At 43.7% G+C, this 14,289-nt stretch overlaps 1 protein-coding gene across 2 annotated transcripts; it reads right to left on the bottom strand.

The window, feature by feature from the left end:
* Positions 1–6,494: 6,494 nt before the first annotated feature.
* On the bottom strand, positions 6,495–10,445 carry LOC136475021 (UMP-CMP kinase 3). Of its 2 annotated transcripts, XM_066472579.1 has the most exons (10): positions 10,133–10,442; positions 9,193–9,251; positions 8,790–8,841; positions 8,471–8,588; positions 8,154–8,310; positions 7,946–8,026; positions 7,762–7,869; positions 7,184–7,255; positions 6,893–6,944; positions 6,495–6,797 (listed from the first exon to the last, which is right to left on the bottom strand). In XM_066472579.1, exons 2-9 carry the CDS (start codon positions 9,235–9,237, stop codon positions 6,936–6,938), a joined length of 642 nt encoding a protein of 213 aa, XP_066328676.1. In that variant the 5' UTR covers positions 9,238–9,251; positions 10,133–10,442; the 3' UTR covers positions 6,495–6,797; positions 6,893–6,935. The 2 variants fall into 2 exon arrangements, with proteins under 2 accessions (XP_066328676.1, XP_066328678.1); XM_066472581.1 differs by lacking the exon at positions 9,193–9,251 and having other exon boundaries at positions 10,133–10,445.
* Positions 10,446–14,289: the final 3,844 nt, after the last annotated feature.

Genomic DNA, 14,289 nt, shown 5'->3' with positions numbered 1-14,289 from the left:
AGGAAGAATTATTAGATTCATCGTGAAATATGTTTTCTTAGTATGCATTTGGTGTTATAAATGTTGACAATTTTTACCTATATAAATTTGTTGATTTTAGACAAATTAAATGGCTTTCTTATAGAAACCGAAGGAGTAACGTTTATTAGGGCAAAATAATAAGTTCAAAGATGTCATATATTTATTATTACAGAGAGAAGTATTAGGTGATTTATTTTCGATATCAACCCTGTAATGAACCTACCATATGCAATTTCGGTTGCCACAACCATAAAATGATGAATTAGCAATGAATTGAACATAGTTCATCTCGTTATATTTCAGGGCCTGCCTTCCTAGAAAGTGAGTGCTTGTATTTTTTTTAATTTTATCTAAGATTTAATGAGTAATCACTACTAGAGACCAGCTCTTTGTCGAGTGCCAGGCGGTTTGCCGAGTGTTGTTTTCGGACACTCGGCAAAGCCGCCTTTGCCGAGTATTTTTTTTAACAATGTTAATATATAAGATTTGTGAACAATGTTAGAACGACCATGTCGGATGAACAGATGACCAAACAACCAAAATAAACTTTGTAGATCTCGAAAAGTTATGAAACTTTGTAATTGGCAACTTTTTGATTTGAAATCATCTTGTCATGCAAAATTGTGTTTGAATTTCAAAAATTTAAAATTCGAACTTTTCAAACGACCTCGGATGAAAAAACAACCAAAATAAACTCTGTAGATATCGAAAAGTTATTGAACATTGTAGTTGGCAACTTTTTGATTTGAAAATATCTTGTCATGCAAAACTGCATTTGAATTTCAAAATTTTAAAATTCGAACTTTTCAAACGACCTCGGATGAAAAAACAACCAAAATAAACTCTGTAGATCTCAAAAAGTCATGAAACATTGTCGTTGACAACTTTTTGATTTGAAAACATCTTGTCATGCAAAACTGCGTTTGAATTTCAAAAATTTGAAATTCAAATTTTGTAAACGACCTCGGATGGAAAAACTTCCTAAACTAAAAGTGTAGATCTCGAAAAGTTATGAAACTTTGTAGTTTACAAGTTTTTTATTTGAATTCGTTTAGAGCCTCAAACATGCAATTTACACTCGGTTTAGTATAATATATTGGGAACTAAAACGGAATCCAGACACAAGTGAGAGTGTGGTGTAGTGGTAGAGGAGCTACGTACATAGCGGGAGGTCTCGGGTTCGAATCGCGTCGGCCGCATAGTCATGAAATTCACGCGAAAAATGTCGGAGATGGGTGGGGCGCTGGCCGGTGGAGGCCTCCATCGATAAAAAAAAATGGATAAAAATTCCCATTTTTTCGGGTTTTTTTCGGTTTCAACTTTGCCGAGTGTCGGCACTCGGCAAAGGCTTTGCCGAGTGTCCGACAAAGACGCCTTTGCCGACGAGTTATTTGTCGAGTGTTCTTTGCCGAGTGCAAATTGGGCTTTGCCGAGTGCCTGCCCCTGGCACTCGGCAAAACCACTGGTTCCCGTAGTGAATGACGTTATTATTTTAAGAGGTTGGTAATATGCCTGTTGATTATTACGAGATCTCTTTAGTGACATCGTCAATTTTCTATCTATCGGCACCGGTCATTTGGAAGGGGTACGGCGTGCTGTGCGTGTCCACATTCATAGAAGTGAGTACGAGAGTACGTGTGTATGCATCCAAGCATCTATACTCGTGGAAAAAATTAACAAATTAGCACCAAAAAGATGTAAACACACATCCATATATAATACCCGAATATGGAGAATGTTTGGTGACCTGGGTGCAAATAGCCCCGATTGTCGGAGAGAAAAGGAATCCAGGCCGGGGGAATCGCAGGATATGCTGCCGAGAGCGACGGGCACCGAGAAACGGCGAGACCCCGCCGGCGCCCAGATCGTTCTGGCGTGGAGCGGCTGCTGGCCGCCGATCCTGATGGTTTCGTCGCGGCCCCTACCGCCGTCCACGGACGTTGACGCACCCTGCCGGCGCCACGGCCCGGCGGCCAACCAACAGCATGTTCGGCCGGCTGGTCTATATCATGGATTATTTACTGCTAGCTAATTTAGCTAGTTTAATATAAGAAAAAAATATTATTTCAACTTATAATCCACGATCGTAGCCCGCCAAACAGGCTGCAAGCTTTTAACCGTCTCGCTTGACGTTTCCGGCGCCAAATTAACCCCAACACGGCGACCAACCAGAGCCCAGACTCTAGGGCACGCGTCAACCCATGACACCAGCAGAAAGGTACTGCTACCAGTAGTAAGATTAGCAAGCAAGGCCACGACTTTGCGCCTCTGCCTTTGCAAAAAAAAAGAGGGACGATTTCCTTTACAGACGCGCATGGACGCATGGTGGGGGTGGGGTGGACCAGGCCGTGACATGACTCGGCGGCAATCCAGAACTGTCTCTCCACATGTGGCATCGGCTTGTGGTCTTTGGGTTGGGTCTGTGGGTGGGGCACCGCCAAACTGAACAGAACGGGATGGATTTTGCATGCGGACGCACACGTCACGCACCCTATTCTCCACCTCACGTCGCCCAACTAACAGTGGGCACCCTTCAGCCGACTCGGCGGGAAAATACAGTAGTTCTTGTGGCCGCAGCGTGTGGAACCGCCGATTCTTCTTGGGCCGACCGACGGGGACTCTCGATGGGCCTCACGGCCTGAGCGGCGCGCGTCGGCAGGGGCCAGGGGGCCGGCCAACTGCATGCTAGTATGCTATGTACCGATCAAACGATATAAGGCCTTGTTTAGTTCGGCCGAAATCGGTATTTACATAGTGTTTATGTGACGATACTGTAGACAACAATTTCGTTTCTATTTATGAATTATTGTCTAAACATTGACTAATTAGGCTCTAAAGATTCGTCTCGCAAAGTTCAACCAAACTGTGCAATTAGTTTTTGATTTCATCTACATTTAGTACTCCATACATGTACCGCAAGTTTGATGTGATGGGGAATCTTCTTTTTACATAGTGCTAAGATTAAGAGTTTGGGAAACTAAACAAGACCTAATATAGGTCTAGCGCTGGAGCTTGTGGTGTGAGAGTGATGGCTCTCCATCTGCCGGTTTGGTTGGCGCCCACATGGAGTGCTTGCTTACCGTCTTGCAGCGCCCACATGCCTACTACCAGCTTAGCAAAGGCTACGTGCGTGATACGCATATATATGTATATAATAATATATGTGGTGTGATCCCCACTGGAGGGTCCAAATATAAAAGCTTAAGCTAACATGCGATGGATCAGAGTGGCCTACTGGCCTCTCTTAAGTCTTTTTAGGATTGGGATTATAGGATACAAATGAAGGGATCTCAGTGTTGCTCCAGTGCACAGATTTTTTTTTCTCCTTTTGGCCTGGGGTTTCAGAAGGGATTTCACTGTTGCTCCAGTGCACAGTCCCCCGATATTTTTTTAATTTTAACACTTTTTTTAAACTAATTCTAAATCTAACACGGGTTGTTTTTTTATTTCAAATCTAACACTTTTGGCCGCGCCTATTGCCATGGCGCGGCCAAATGCCTGTGACGCGCCATGTATGGTGGCGCGGCGAAAGGGCTGATGTGGCGACGACCGGGACGCTGATCGGTGATGTGGCAGGGTCTGTCGTGCCATCGATCTTGGCGCGGCGCCGCCGCGCCATCACTCACGGCGCGACAGTCGCTGTCTGGTCGATTCACCACCCATGCCTTGCTGCTTCGTGTGCGACGTGATTGACCTGGGACGTGATTCACTGCTGCGTGTGCGACCTGTGACGTGATTCACTGCTACCTCTCCTTGCTGCCTATGCTGCTGCGTGTGCAACGTGATTGACCTGAGTCTTGCTCAGTATTCACATCCCTTGCTATTAGGTACTATTAAATCCGTTCCAACCAGTAGTATGGTTCAGTAGCGTTCCTTTCCCATGTCATGACCCTTTTCTGTGTTGCTTTGTCTATGAACACAACACACAACCGCTGCTACTATTCCACGAGGGCCTAGCATGTTGCAATTCCTAACTGTAGGTGAAAGCCTGCAGTAAAAACATGGGACCTAACACGTGAAGTAACGCTTCACTTTAATTTTAAAGTGCAAAAGGATGGTAATTCTTCGAAAATCATTGATAGTTAAAAGAACTCTATCTGAAAATCGAATAGATACATAAAAACAGGACTTTAGGGAAACAAAAACAAGTACTGCTGGATCTGATAGCTTTTCACCTAGACCAAAACACTCATAGGAACACCAGAATCAAACATCACATAAGTTTACGGCGAGCTTGCATTTTTCTATTTCTTCTTCTCTCTTGCTCCCACTTTCTCAAGTTTACGGGGTGTTTGGACCCCGTGACTACAATTTAGGAGGTGTTATGTGAGGGTGTCACATGGGGTGTTCGGATACTAATAAAAAAACAAATTAGAGAATCCGTCGGTACTCCACGAGACGATTTATTTTCGTAACGTATGCGCTCCTTGCAGTTGATGGTTGGTGCACTACTGCCGTGCATGTGAGGTCGCCTAACGCTGCATGGTTTGGTTTCATCGATCAGATCAATCGTTTACCGACGACTTCATCAACTATCTTAAATTTAAATTTGATTAACTTTATAGAAAATAGTATTAATATCCATCACTCCAATCAAATAGATACATTATGAAAATATATTTGATAACAAACTTAATAGGTATTCAGTGTGATAAATATTAGTATTTTTTATATAAATTTATATAGTTAACCTTTAGATCGTTTAACTTAGCGTTGTTCTAAAACAAGTAAAGTCCACAGCGGCCTCTCAAACTTGTTCATCTATGTCATCACAGTCTCTAAACTCATAAACTTGTTCGACTGTCGATCCCTAAACTTGAAAATTGCATATTTAGATTCTTACACTCGTTTGGCCATATCATCTTGAGTCCTAGACTCGCTAACTGTCTATTTAGGCAGTCAATCTATGTTTGGATCTAAAGGGTGATTTGCAAATTAAGACAACACAATTAAACAAGTTTGAGGACCTAAGCATGCGATTTGCATGTTTAGAGATCAGAATGATATAGTCAAACAAGTTACCAATTATAATTTAAATGGACGATTTACAAATTTAGAGACCAGAATGACATAGCCGAACAACTTTTGAAGAACATAATAAGCTTTACTCCCTCTATCTAAAATAGAAGTCGTTTTCGCTTTTTGAGAAGTTAGCTTTTTTTAACTTTAACCAATTATAGAAAAGGGTCATGGCATGGGGAAAGGAACACTACTGAACCATAGGTTGGAACGGATTAGTAGTACCTAAGAGCATCTCCAAGAGTTTGTCAAAATTTACTTGGCAAATCTTGTGATTTGCCAACTCCCAAAATTATATGCCAAATAAAAAAACAATCCATCTCCAAGAGTTTGACATTTTTGACTTGGTAAAATAAAAAAACCCGTTAACAAAACGAAGAGGCCCGCTAAGTGAACGAAGAGCCCCGCTAAGCGAACGAAGAGCCCCGCTAAGAAACGAAGAGCCCCGGATGCCAAGCCTTATACGCGCGCGTATATTTGCCAAGTTGCTATTGATGCCAAGTTGTTTTGCCAAACTGTTGGAGGCTATTTTTTCTTGTTTTGCTAAAATTATATGGATGCCAAGTTGAGATAGCAAACTCTTGGAGATGCTAGCAAGGGATGTGACTACTGAGCAAGACTCAGGTCAATCACGTTAGGCAGCAAGGAGAGGCAGCAGTGAATCACGTCACAGGTCGCACACGCAGCAGTGAATCACGTCCCAGGTCAATCACATCGCACACACAGCAGCAAGGCATGGGTCGTGAATCGATCAGACAGCGACTGTCGCGCCAAGATCGGTGGCGCGGCAGACCCTGCAACGTCACCGGTCAGCGCCCCGGTCGTCGCCACGTCAGCCCTCTCGCTGCGCCACCATGCATGACGCGTCACAGGCATCTGGCCGCGTCATGGCAATAGACGTAGCCAAAAGTGTTAGATTTAAAAATAAAAAACAGTCCGCGGTAAACACCCCCCCCCCCCCCCCCAGTCATATACTTTGGGCGTCGTTGGAGAGGGGCCCAAGATTTGAATCGTTTTCCCTTCTCAAATTGGAAGGTGCAACATTCATTGAATCTGGCCCAAAGGCCTCAAAAGCGGGAAGGAGGAACGGCAGCTCTCACAAATGGTGCACAACAGTCGGATTCCATCATATGTGCTGTTGTGATTTTTTTTGGCGACATCTTCGACCTGAGAAGAGAGAAGAGAACATGCCTACCTCCAATTAACCTTATACGACCTCCGTCCACACACACACACACACACACACACACACACAAAAAAACACTAGACCATACGGAATATGCTATGGTTCTGGACCTCTCTGGCTTTATGATTCATGACACTGGGGTACTTCGAACATGTCATTATACTTTCAATCTAAGCAGCAGCATCTACAAGAGGCTTGTTAAGCGTATATATTTACTGCCGAAAGGGTATTATTACAAGTTTATCAGACAAAAGTTCGGTGCAATGAATATATTTCAACGCATAAAGAATATGGCAGCAGTTTTACACTTTCCATAGAACAAGAAACCTGGTGGAATGGCACAAGGTCTCATCAGTCCATAAAGTAAAATTACACATTGGTACAACACAACATCAAAGGATACATAAACAACACAGTGGTAAAATGTTACTCTAGCAGAACCACTGGGAATCAGATCTACTTATTGCTGGTAACAAATCGAATTGCCTACAGATATGCTGGTAGCTCATATGAGCCAAAACTTTTGTTCTATATTAAAGGGTTCTTAATCACAGATATGTTTGTGTGGTGCCTGCAAAAAGATTATGAAGATTGCATGAGAATCTCACTTATGGTGGCAAGAACCAGATGAAATCATTTAGGCCAGGCACAATATAGAGGGTATACCTATGACACCATGTATCACCTTTATCATGTCCCTTAGATTGCTCTATTCAGCCTGGTAGAGAAAACGAGGTGATGAGTGAGTAGATTTGTACTAGTATTTTAGTCATGCAAACATAAGAGGAAAAACTTGAAGTTTTTAAAGGTGAACATAATTTAATGTTTGTAGACATATATTTAAAGATGGAAAACAACATATTCAATGCAATGCTAAGGCAAACATGAGAATAAAGATCCATCTGGAAATGCTACATTTGCAAAAGAATACACAAAGAACAAGTGAAACCTAATTACCTTTGGAGAATATGGGGCAAAAATGGCTTTGACGTCTTCAAACACCTCAGGAATTGGTTTTGCAGCATCAATCTGAAAAAATGAAAAGTTACTATAGGGGCTAAAGTGAAAACATTGCAAAAAGAGAAGGCCATCAATTAATTAAAATGTGGCCTTTAATGGCCATTAGCAAAGGAACACACACACGATGGATCTAAAATATCCTTCTAACCTCAGGTACTTATTCTAATTGCATCTTACTCTGGCTTTATTTCTACTGTATAAGACATCACATATTTGCGTCTTAATTGATATGTGAACTATAATGGCCATTAGCAAAGGAACACACATGATAGATCTAAAATATCCTTCTAACCTCACGTATTTATTCTAATGTGCATCTTACTCTGGTTTTATTTCTACTGTATAATACATCACGTGCCTGAACCTTGATTGCTTCTTCTGGGTTTCAACTCTAGCCTACCCCAACTTGTTTGGGACTTAAAGGCTTTGTTGTTGTTGTTGTATAATACATCACATATTTGCATCATCGGAGTGCAATAGGAGTACCTGCTGGCAAGATAAAAGTTCATCAATACCTTTTTAACCTTGTCCCTTGAGTTGTAATGCTCAATGACAGGCAGACTTGATTCAACAAAGGTTTTGAACCTTTTTTTGATAGTTTCAATGTTATCATCAACTCTTCCCTGCAAAGACAGTAAGAAATATTGGAAATGAGAATTTTGTGACTAAAAACCACAATTGGTTAAGGATGAAGGAAACCTGATTGCGCCCCAAGAGACGTCTCTCCATCTCTTCCTCGGAACAGTCAAAGAATAGCACAAACGCAGGAGAAATTTTGGTCTGAAGGAATGAGAAAGAATTAATAGTCTAAAAATTCATTTATAAGTAACTAAAAGAATGGAACAATAATTTCTTAAACTGGCAATGAGAACCAGAAAAATTTTGCGTACAAAAAAGAGGGACTTACAACATTCTCAAACGCTGCACGATTCTCCTCGTTCCTTGGAAATCCATCAATCAGGAATTTGTCATTTTCATTTTTTATCATTGCCTCCTGCAACAGCTTTATAGTCACCTCCGATGGAACAATCTTTCCCTCCTTTATCATGTTCTCGATCATGGTTCTGTGAAACATCAAGGAGCACCGTGGAGAGAGAACGCACAAATGTCAAATGTGCAGCTCAACAAGACTGATCCTGCGTTTTCTCTAAGAAAAAAGTCTGTACAGAAGGAAAAATAAATGAAAAGGATAAGTTAAGCTTTCTTATAGAGGGAAAAACATACCCATTCTCAGAGCCAGATTTAATCTCTGCACGCAAAAGATCTCCGGCACTAAGATGGGTGAATCCAAAGTGCTCCACAATGTTGGCACACTGTGTGCCCTTTCCACTTCCAGGACCACCTATGTGTAAATTCTTGGTCAGATGCAAAACAAAATCATCTATTTAAAGTGCACATAGTAACCCCATAGAACACATGAACTCATTTAAGTTCAAAGCTGTTATAAGCTCCTGCTCTTCTATGCTAGGACACAAATAACCAAAAATTCTCTTCTGTGGTAGGACACAAATAGCCTGAAAATTACTGAAGATAGAACAGATACCTAGAACAAATACAACTGTAACTTTCTTGCCACCCAACATGTTCTCAGTGACCTGCACATAGAGCACATTTCTAAGATGAACCATAGTTTATGAATAGCACGAGTCATATGAGATGATGAGGACATTTCTTTAATGAAAACATGCAGGAAGCACAATTTCCTTAAGGATATGGGGATTGATTTGATTTCAAGAAGCATGAATCAGACAGGAAAATAAGCAAGGCATACGTACTAACAAAATCAGCTGAAATTTAGTTATAAAAATGCAAGGTTCAAGGGCACCAACTGTTAATGAAAAGGTAAGACGCTGAACATTCTCAATGAACCTAGTGCTTTGCAGCAGAGCCAATTATTGAATACATAGGGGATAAGGAACTCCAAGTAGATGAGTAATGCAAAGTACCTCCTCAGCCACAACAGCTGGAGCGGCATCCACAACTGTGCCCATGGCTCAAAACTACCCTGCAGTTTGATTACAATTGGTATTGCATCTTTGTACAACAAAATTCCAAACTTGCACATATCAAATGCAAAAAAAAAAAGGAACCATTTCATAATAAGGGCAAAGCAAGTAAGCAACCACTTTTGTTTACCGAGAAATACAATGTTACATAACAACTAGGTTGTAACGACAGATTAGCTTATACTGATTGTCTCATGTTTGCAGCATTAGAAGTCAATCAGCTAAAATATTGATTTGCCACCAAGCAATTCAAGTGCAACCCATTCCATGCATTCTATTGGGCGCTATACTCTTAGGAGTGCAAAAGGTGCTGGCTTTATGAACTGAGAAAAATTATACAGCGCCTCAATGAAGAAGGCATCCTAGGTAGGATCCGACAATGTTCTACCTTTACCAACAGATGCACTGATTCATGTCATTAACAATCAGAAGATCAAATAATCATAAGTCATAACCTGATCTGAACTCCCCTGATCTCGTGGCACCAGCTATTTTTGTATTATTCTGACAACTCCCGCCAATTTCCCGGTCCCAGCGTCACAAGGCGACAAAGATCACACAGCAGGAGCACCTGACGCACCCTTCTAGAAGCAGAAAATCAGGGGGCCTCCCTATACGAGTACTCTCCTTAGCGAAAGGCGGAACCACCTCTAGATCCGGCTCCAAACGCCCCATCTCTGGATCCCTACTGACCAGATACGCACCCTAAACTGCCAAATCAACTCATTCAAACCGAGATCCCCCTCCCCTCGCCCCCCGAGCAACTCAGATCGCACCCACAAGACTCGAGGGATCAATCAACCAACCAACGATACATGGACGGAGAAGGTCGAACGCCATAAGCATTAGCAAAAAATGGTGGCGGGATCCGCGTCCGTACCTTGCGGGAGACGCGCGAGATCTGGGAGCGCGGATGAGGGGGGCCTGGAACGAATCTGTGTGCTGGTCGCTAGGTGCGTGCGCTTCCCTCGGCCTTCTGGGGCGGGCGGGGGAGCGAGGTGGCCGTTATTAATACGCGCGCGCGCGGGTTCTCGGGTCCGGGCGGGGTGGGCTGACTGCTTCAAGGATCCGGCAACGCCAACGCGGCAAATGGTCGGTGGCGTGGTGGCGCTGCTGGTGACCGCCTGACCAGACACCAGAGGCGTCGGCGCGGAGGGTGGAGACTGGAGAAGGGAGGGCGGAGATGGGAGGGAGGCGGGAGATGGGAGCGAACGGGGGAGGAAGGCGTGAAAGGAAAGCGACACGTTCCGTTCCGTTCCGTTGCGTGACACTTACGGTTGGGGGTAGCCAGGTGCCCAGGTGGGCCCGTCTAGAGATTTTTTCCCACCAGGAAAATGCAGGCCAGTTTTTTCATTCGAAATTTATGCCGTCATTTCAGATTTCAGATTTGGATGTTAGCACGTGTTTAGATTGAAGAAAATTTCAACTTGATAAATAGTAGTACTTTCGTCTTATTTGGTAAATATTATCCAATCGTGGACCAACTAAGCTCAAAAGATTCATCTCGTGATTTCCAACTAAACTGTGCAATTAGTTATTTTTTTTACCTATATTTAATGCTCCATGCAAACATTCAAAAATTGATGTGATGGAGAGAGAGTGAAAAACTTTTGGAACTTTGAAGGGAACCAAACAAGGCCTCAAAGCAGAGATATATTTGGATGTTATTGTGGTACCATGACAAAAATTGACAAGTGCCTCATGGTTTTGGCCTTTTGGGGGGAGAAGGACGGGCGCTTGGTTGTAAGCATCGACATTGAATGGTCTTCTGCCAGATTTTAGGTACCAGTTGACTTGGTGCTGCTTCCTTGTTTCGATTTCTTTGAAGTAGCATGGAGAATAACCTCAATTTTCTCTAGGACAGCAAACAGAAGGGCATTTGGTCACCGTCACCAGGCTACAGATGGGACCCCACGTTATGTGATGTTCTACCACACAAATTGCAAGTCCATTGACGAAGAAATGGTGGGAGGATATTTACCAAAATATTCCCATGGAGATTCCTTGGTTGCTGTAATGATCTGTCAGCGCTGCCTTTACGCATCCACCTGTGTTTGTGTGGGAAATGAAAGAAGCCATTGGCAAAGTATCTATTCTCCTGGCACCGAAACTGTAGCCACAAGCCACAAATCGGCGACTTCGTCTTCACTTCGTGTTCCCCTGGAATCGAATTCTGTCCGTGCTAAACTGTCCGAACATACAGTCCACACATCTAGGCCCGTTCGGATAGTTATGATTCTGGAGGAATTTGGATGGTTCAGAGAAATTCTAAAGAAATTTATGAAAGAAAAAATATTGTTTAGGATAAAAAAAAAGAAGTAGATCAAGCTAAATTTAAGGGACACTTAAATGGGAGTATTCATCTCAGGACCATGGTCCATGGGCATAAAAAGACGCGTGATCTCTTCCAAACATCTCCGTTGTGGACGTGTCCATTCTAGACTGTCAAGTGTCAATGCAAATTAATCGCTGCCGTAGGATTCGTTGCAAGTAAACGCAATAACATGACTACTCGTCAGTCTTTAACCAGAGGAATATCGTATAACACGTGACAAGCTTACGAAGACCTACGTAGAAGATACCAGATTAAACTTCACTAAGAACAAAGAAAGAGTCCGACAGAATACGAAAAACATGCTTTGCTAGCGTCCAGACGGACGGGCGGACGCCCACGTCTGCAGTATGTTTCCCACGCTATTTCCCACACCCACATGGGGCCCGCATCAGTCCGAACGTCAGTGGCATCGAGAAGAGGGGGGCGTTGGATGCCCAGCCGGCACTGGGAGGAGGAGACACCGAGGCAAGACAACGAAAAGCGAGGACGGAGATGCAACACCCGATCTACTTTTGAAACATCTAGATGCAACACACGTCTGAAAACAGATGAAACACTTGAAACATGCATCTGAAACACTTGAAACCATTGTAAAACATATGCAACATCAAAATAAAACACTTGCAACATATATGTGAAACACGTGCAACATCCAAATAAACACACTTGCAACATGCATATGAAGAAACAAATAAAACATTGAGAACAGAAGGTTGCAACATACGTATACAACCATTGCAACATATATAACATCTTAATCTACTTTTATAACATCCGCATTAAATACTTACACATACCTACCGAAACACTTGAAACATACGCTTACAACATGCGTTTTTCACCCTATCGTTCTTCTTCCGGACGACGTAGAGCAGAGCAGGGAACAACCGATTTTTGGCTAGCTGACGGCCGCGGATGGTGGCATGGCCTAGCAGCGGACCTGCTGCGCCTGTGCTTGGCTTGGGCCCGTCCAACGACGACCCCCTCTCTTGACCGCCTGGCCACACACGGCGGTCAAAAGGAGCCGTCGATCTCGGCGAGGTCGGAGAGGATGCCCTGTGAAGAGCAATGAGGACAGCGGCGCAGTGCGCGGGGGGTGCGGGGATAGGGAGCGGCTCACGTGGCGGCGGACCTGTCGGGGTGGGCGGCGGGGAGTCGGTGTAGGCCGAGTTGAGGAGCAGGTGCAGGAAGCAACATACGTTCTCTCGTACAAGCAGGCAGAGGGAGCGAGCGCGGAGCGGTCCGCCCAGATGGACCGACGGCCGTTTCATAGCATTATTGTAGAAAAAGCAAGCAAATCCAAAAAAAAAAAAAAACTATGGCGACAACTGGGTTCAGGCGCGAGTAGCCCATGAGGCTTGAAACGGGTGACCCAACCGGGTCTGTGACTATGTGGGTCAGTGGGTGTAGGTTCATTCAGTCTATGTGTGTCAGTGGGTGTAGGTTCATTCAGTGCATTACGTAATACTTTTTTTAGCCTAGGCCTGGTTTAGTTTTCATCAAAATTCTAAGTTTTTTCACTCTCTCTATCACATCATTTTTGAACGTTTACATAGAGTATTAAATATAGGTAAAAAAATAACTAATTACACAGTTTAATTGAAAAATCACGAGATGAATCTTTTGAGCCTAGTTAGTCCACGATTAGACAATATTTGCCAAATAAAACGAAAATGGTACAACTTTCGATCTAAACAAGGCCCTAGACTACTAAGCGACAGCCGTAGTATCTGAACGCTCACTCTCACACACTCGCAAGCACACAGACGCGCACCCTACAGTGTACACTACACCTACAAACTATACACACAGCACGCGTCCTTCTGAGTATTGACAGTCCCAAGGGCTCCTCAAGCGACAGGTAAGTCGCACTACTATTGTGGCTCCACATGTTAGTCCAGGCCTTGCAATTTATTTTTTAGGGAAAACTCCCGGTGCCACACCCGACCGATCAAACTGGCATTCCAACACGGGCGGATGGCCTCCCGACGGGAGAGCTTACCATTGCGTACTAAGTAGTACGTGAGATGAACTCTGTTGCTTGGAGGGGTGATCTTGTTGTTCGCGTAAGATTCTTTCCTAGCTTTTTTTTTTAAGGCTTTTCATCTGGATACAGCTGTAGTATGTGCAGACTTATACCAACCCCACACATGCACGCCACACTAACACCATACATACACAAATAAACATACAACTACACCCAGATCATAAGATCACGTCCTTTGTGAGATCACTGGATCCAACCATAGCTCCGTAGACGACGGGCGTGTCAACTGCGCCTAGATCATAAGATCGCGTCCTTTGTGAGATCACCGGATTCAACCATGACTCCGTAGACAACGGGCGCGTCATATTCTCTCTATAGCTACGCATAAGAGGCAGTGAAATTTATTAGGGGCAACCTCCTGTGAGAAACCAAAAATTCACAGCCACGGGGGGCCGTGGCTCAAACTCCGGCCACCAAGAAACCAACCACGGGGCCTTCCGCCCGAGCTTCGCTCGGTTCTCAGTTTCTTTCCTAGCTGCCTCTTCGTACGCAAAATCCTACCTGGAGCAGAGCTTCAAGAATGACCAGAGCCTGCAAACTCTGCTGGTCTGCTGCGAACCAGACTAGCAGACACTACCATGTTCATGATAATCACGGCCTGTTCGTTTCGTCATAAACACGTGGATTATTTATTGTTGGCTGGTTTAATGTAAGA

Source organism: Miscanthus floridulus, chromosome 8 (genome assembly GCF_019320115.1).
Source record: "Miscanthus floridulus cultivar M001 chromosome 8, ASM1932011v1, whole genome shotgun sequence".
NCBI classification, from domain to species: Eukaryota; Viridiplantae; Streptophyta; class Magnoliopsida; order Poales; family Poaceae; genus Miscanthus; species Miscanthus floridulus.
This window is presented reverse-complemented; position numbering and strand designations above follow the sequence as displayed.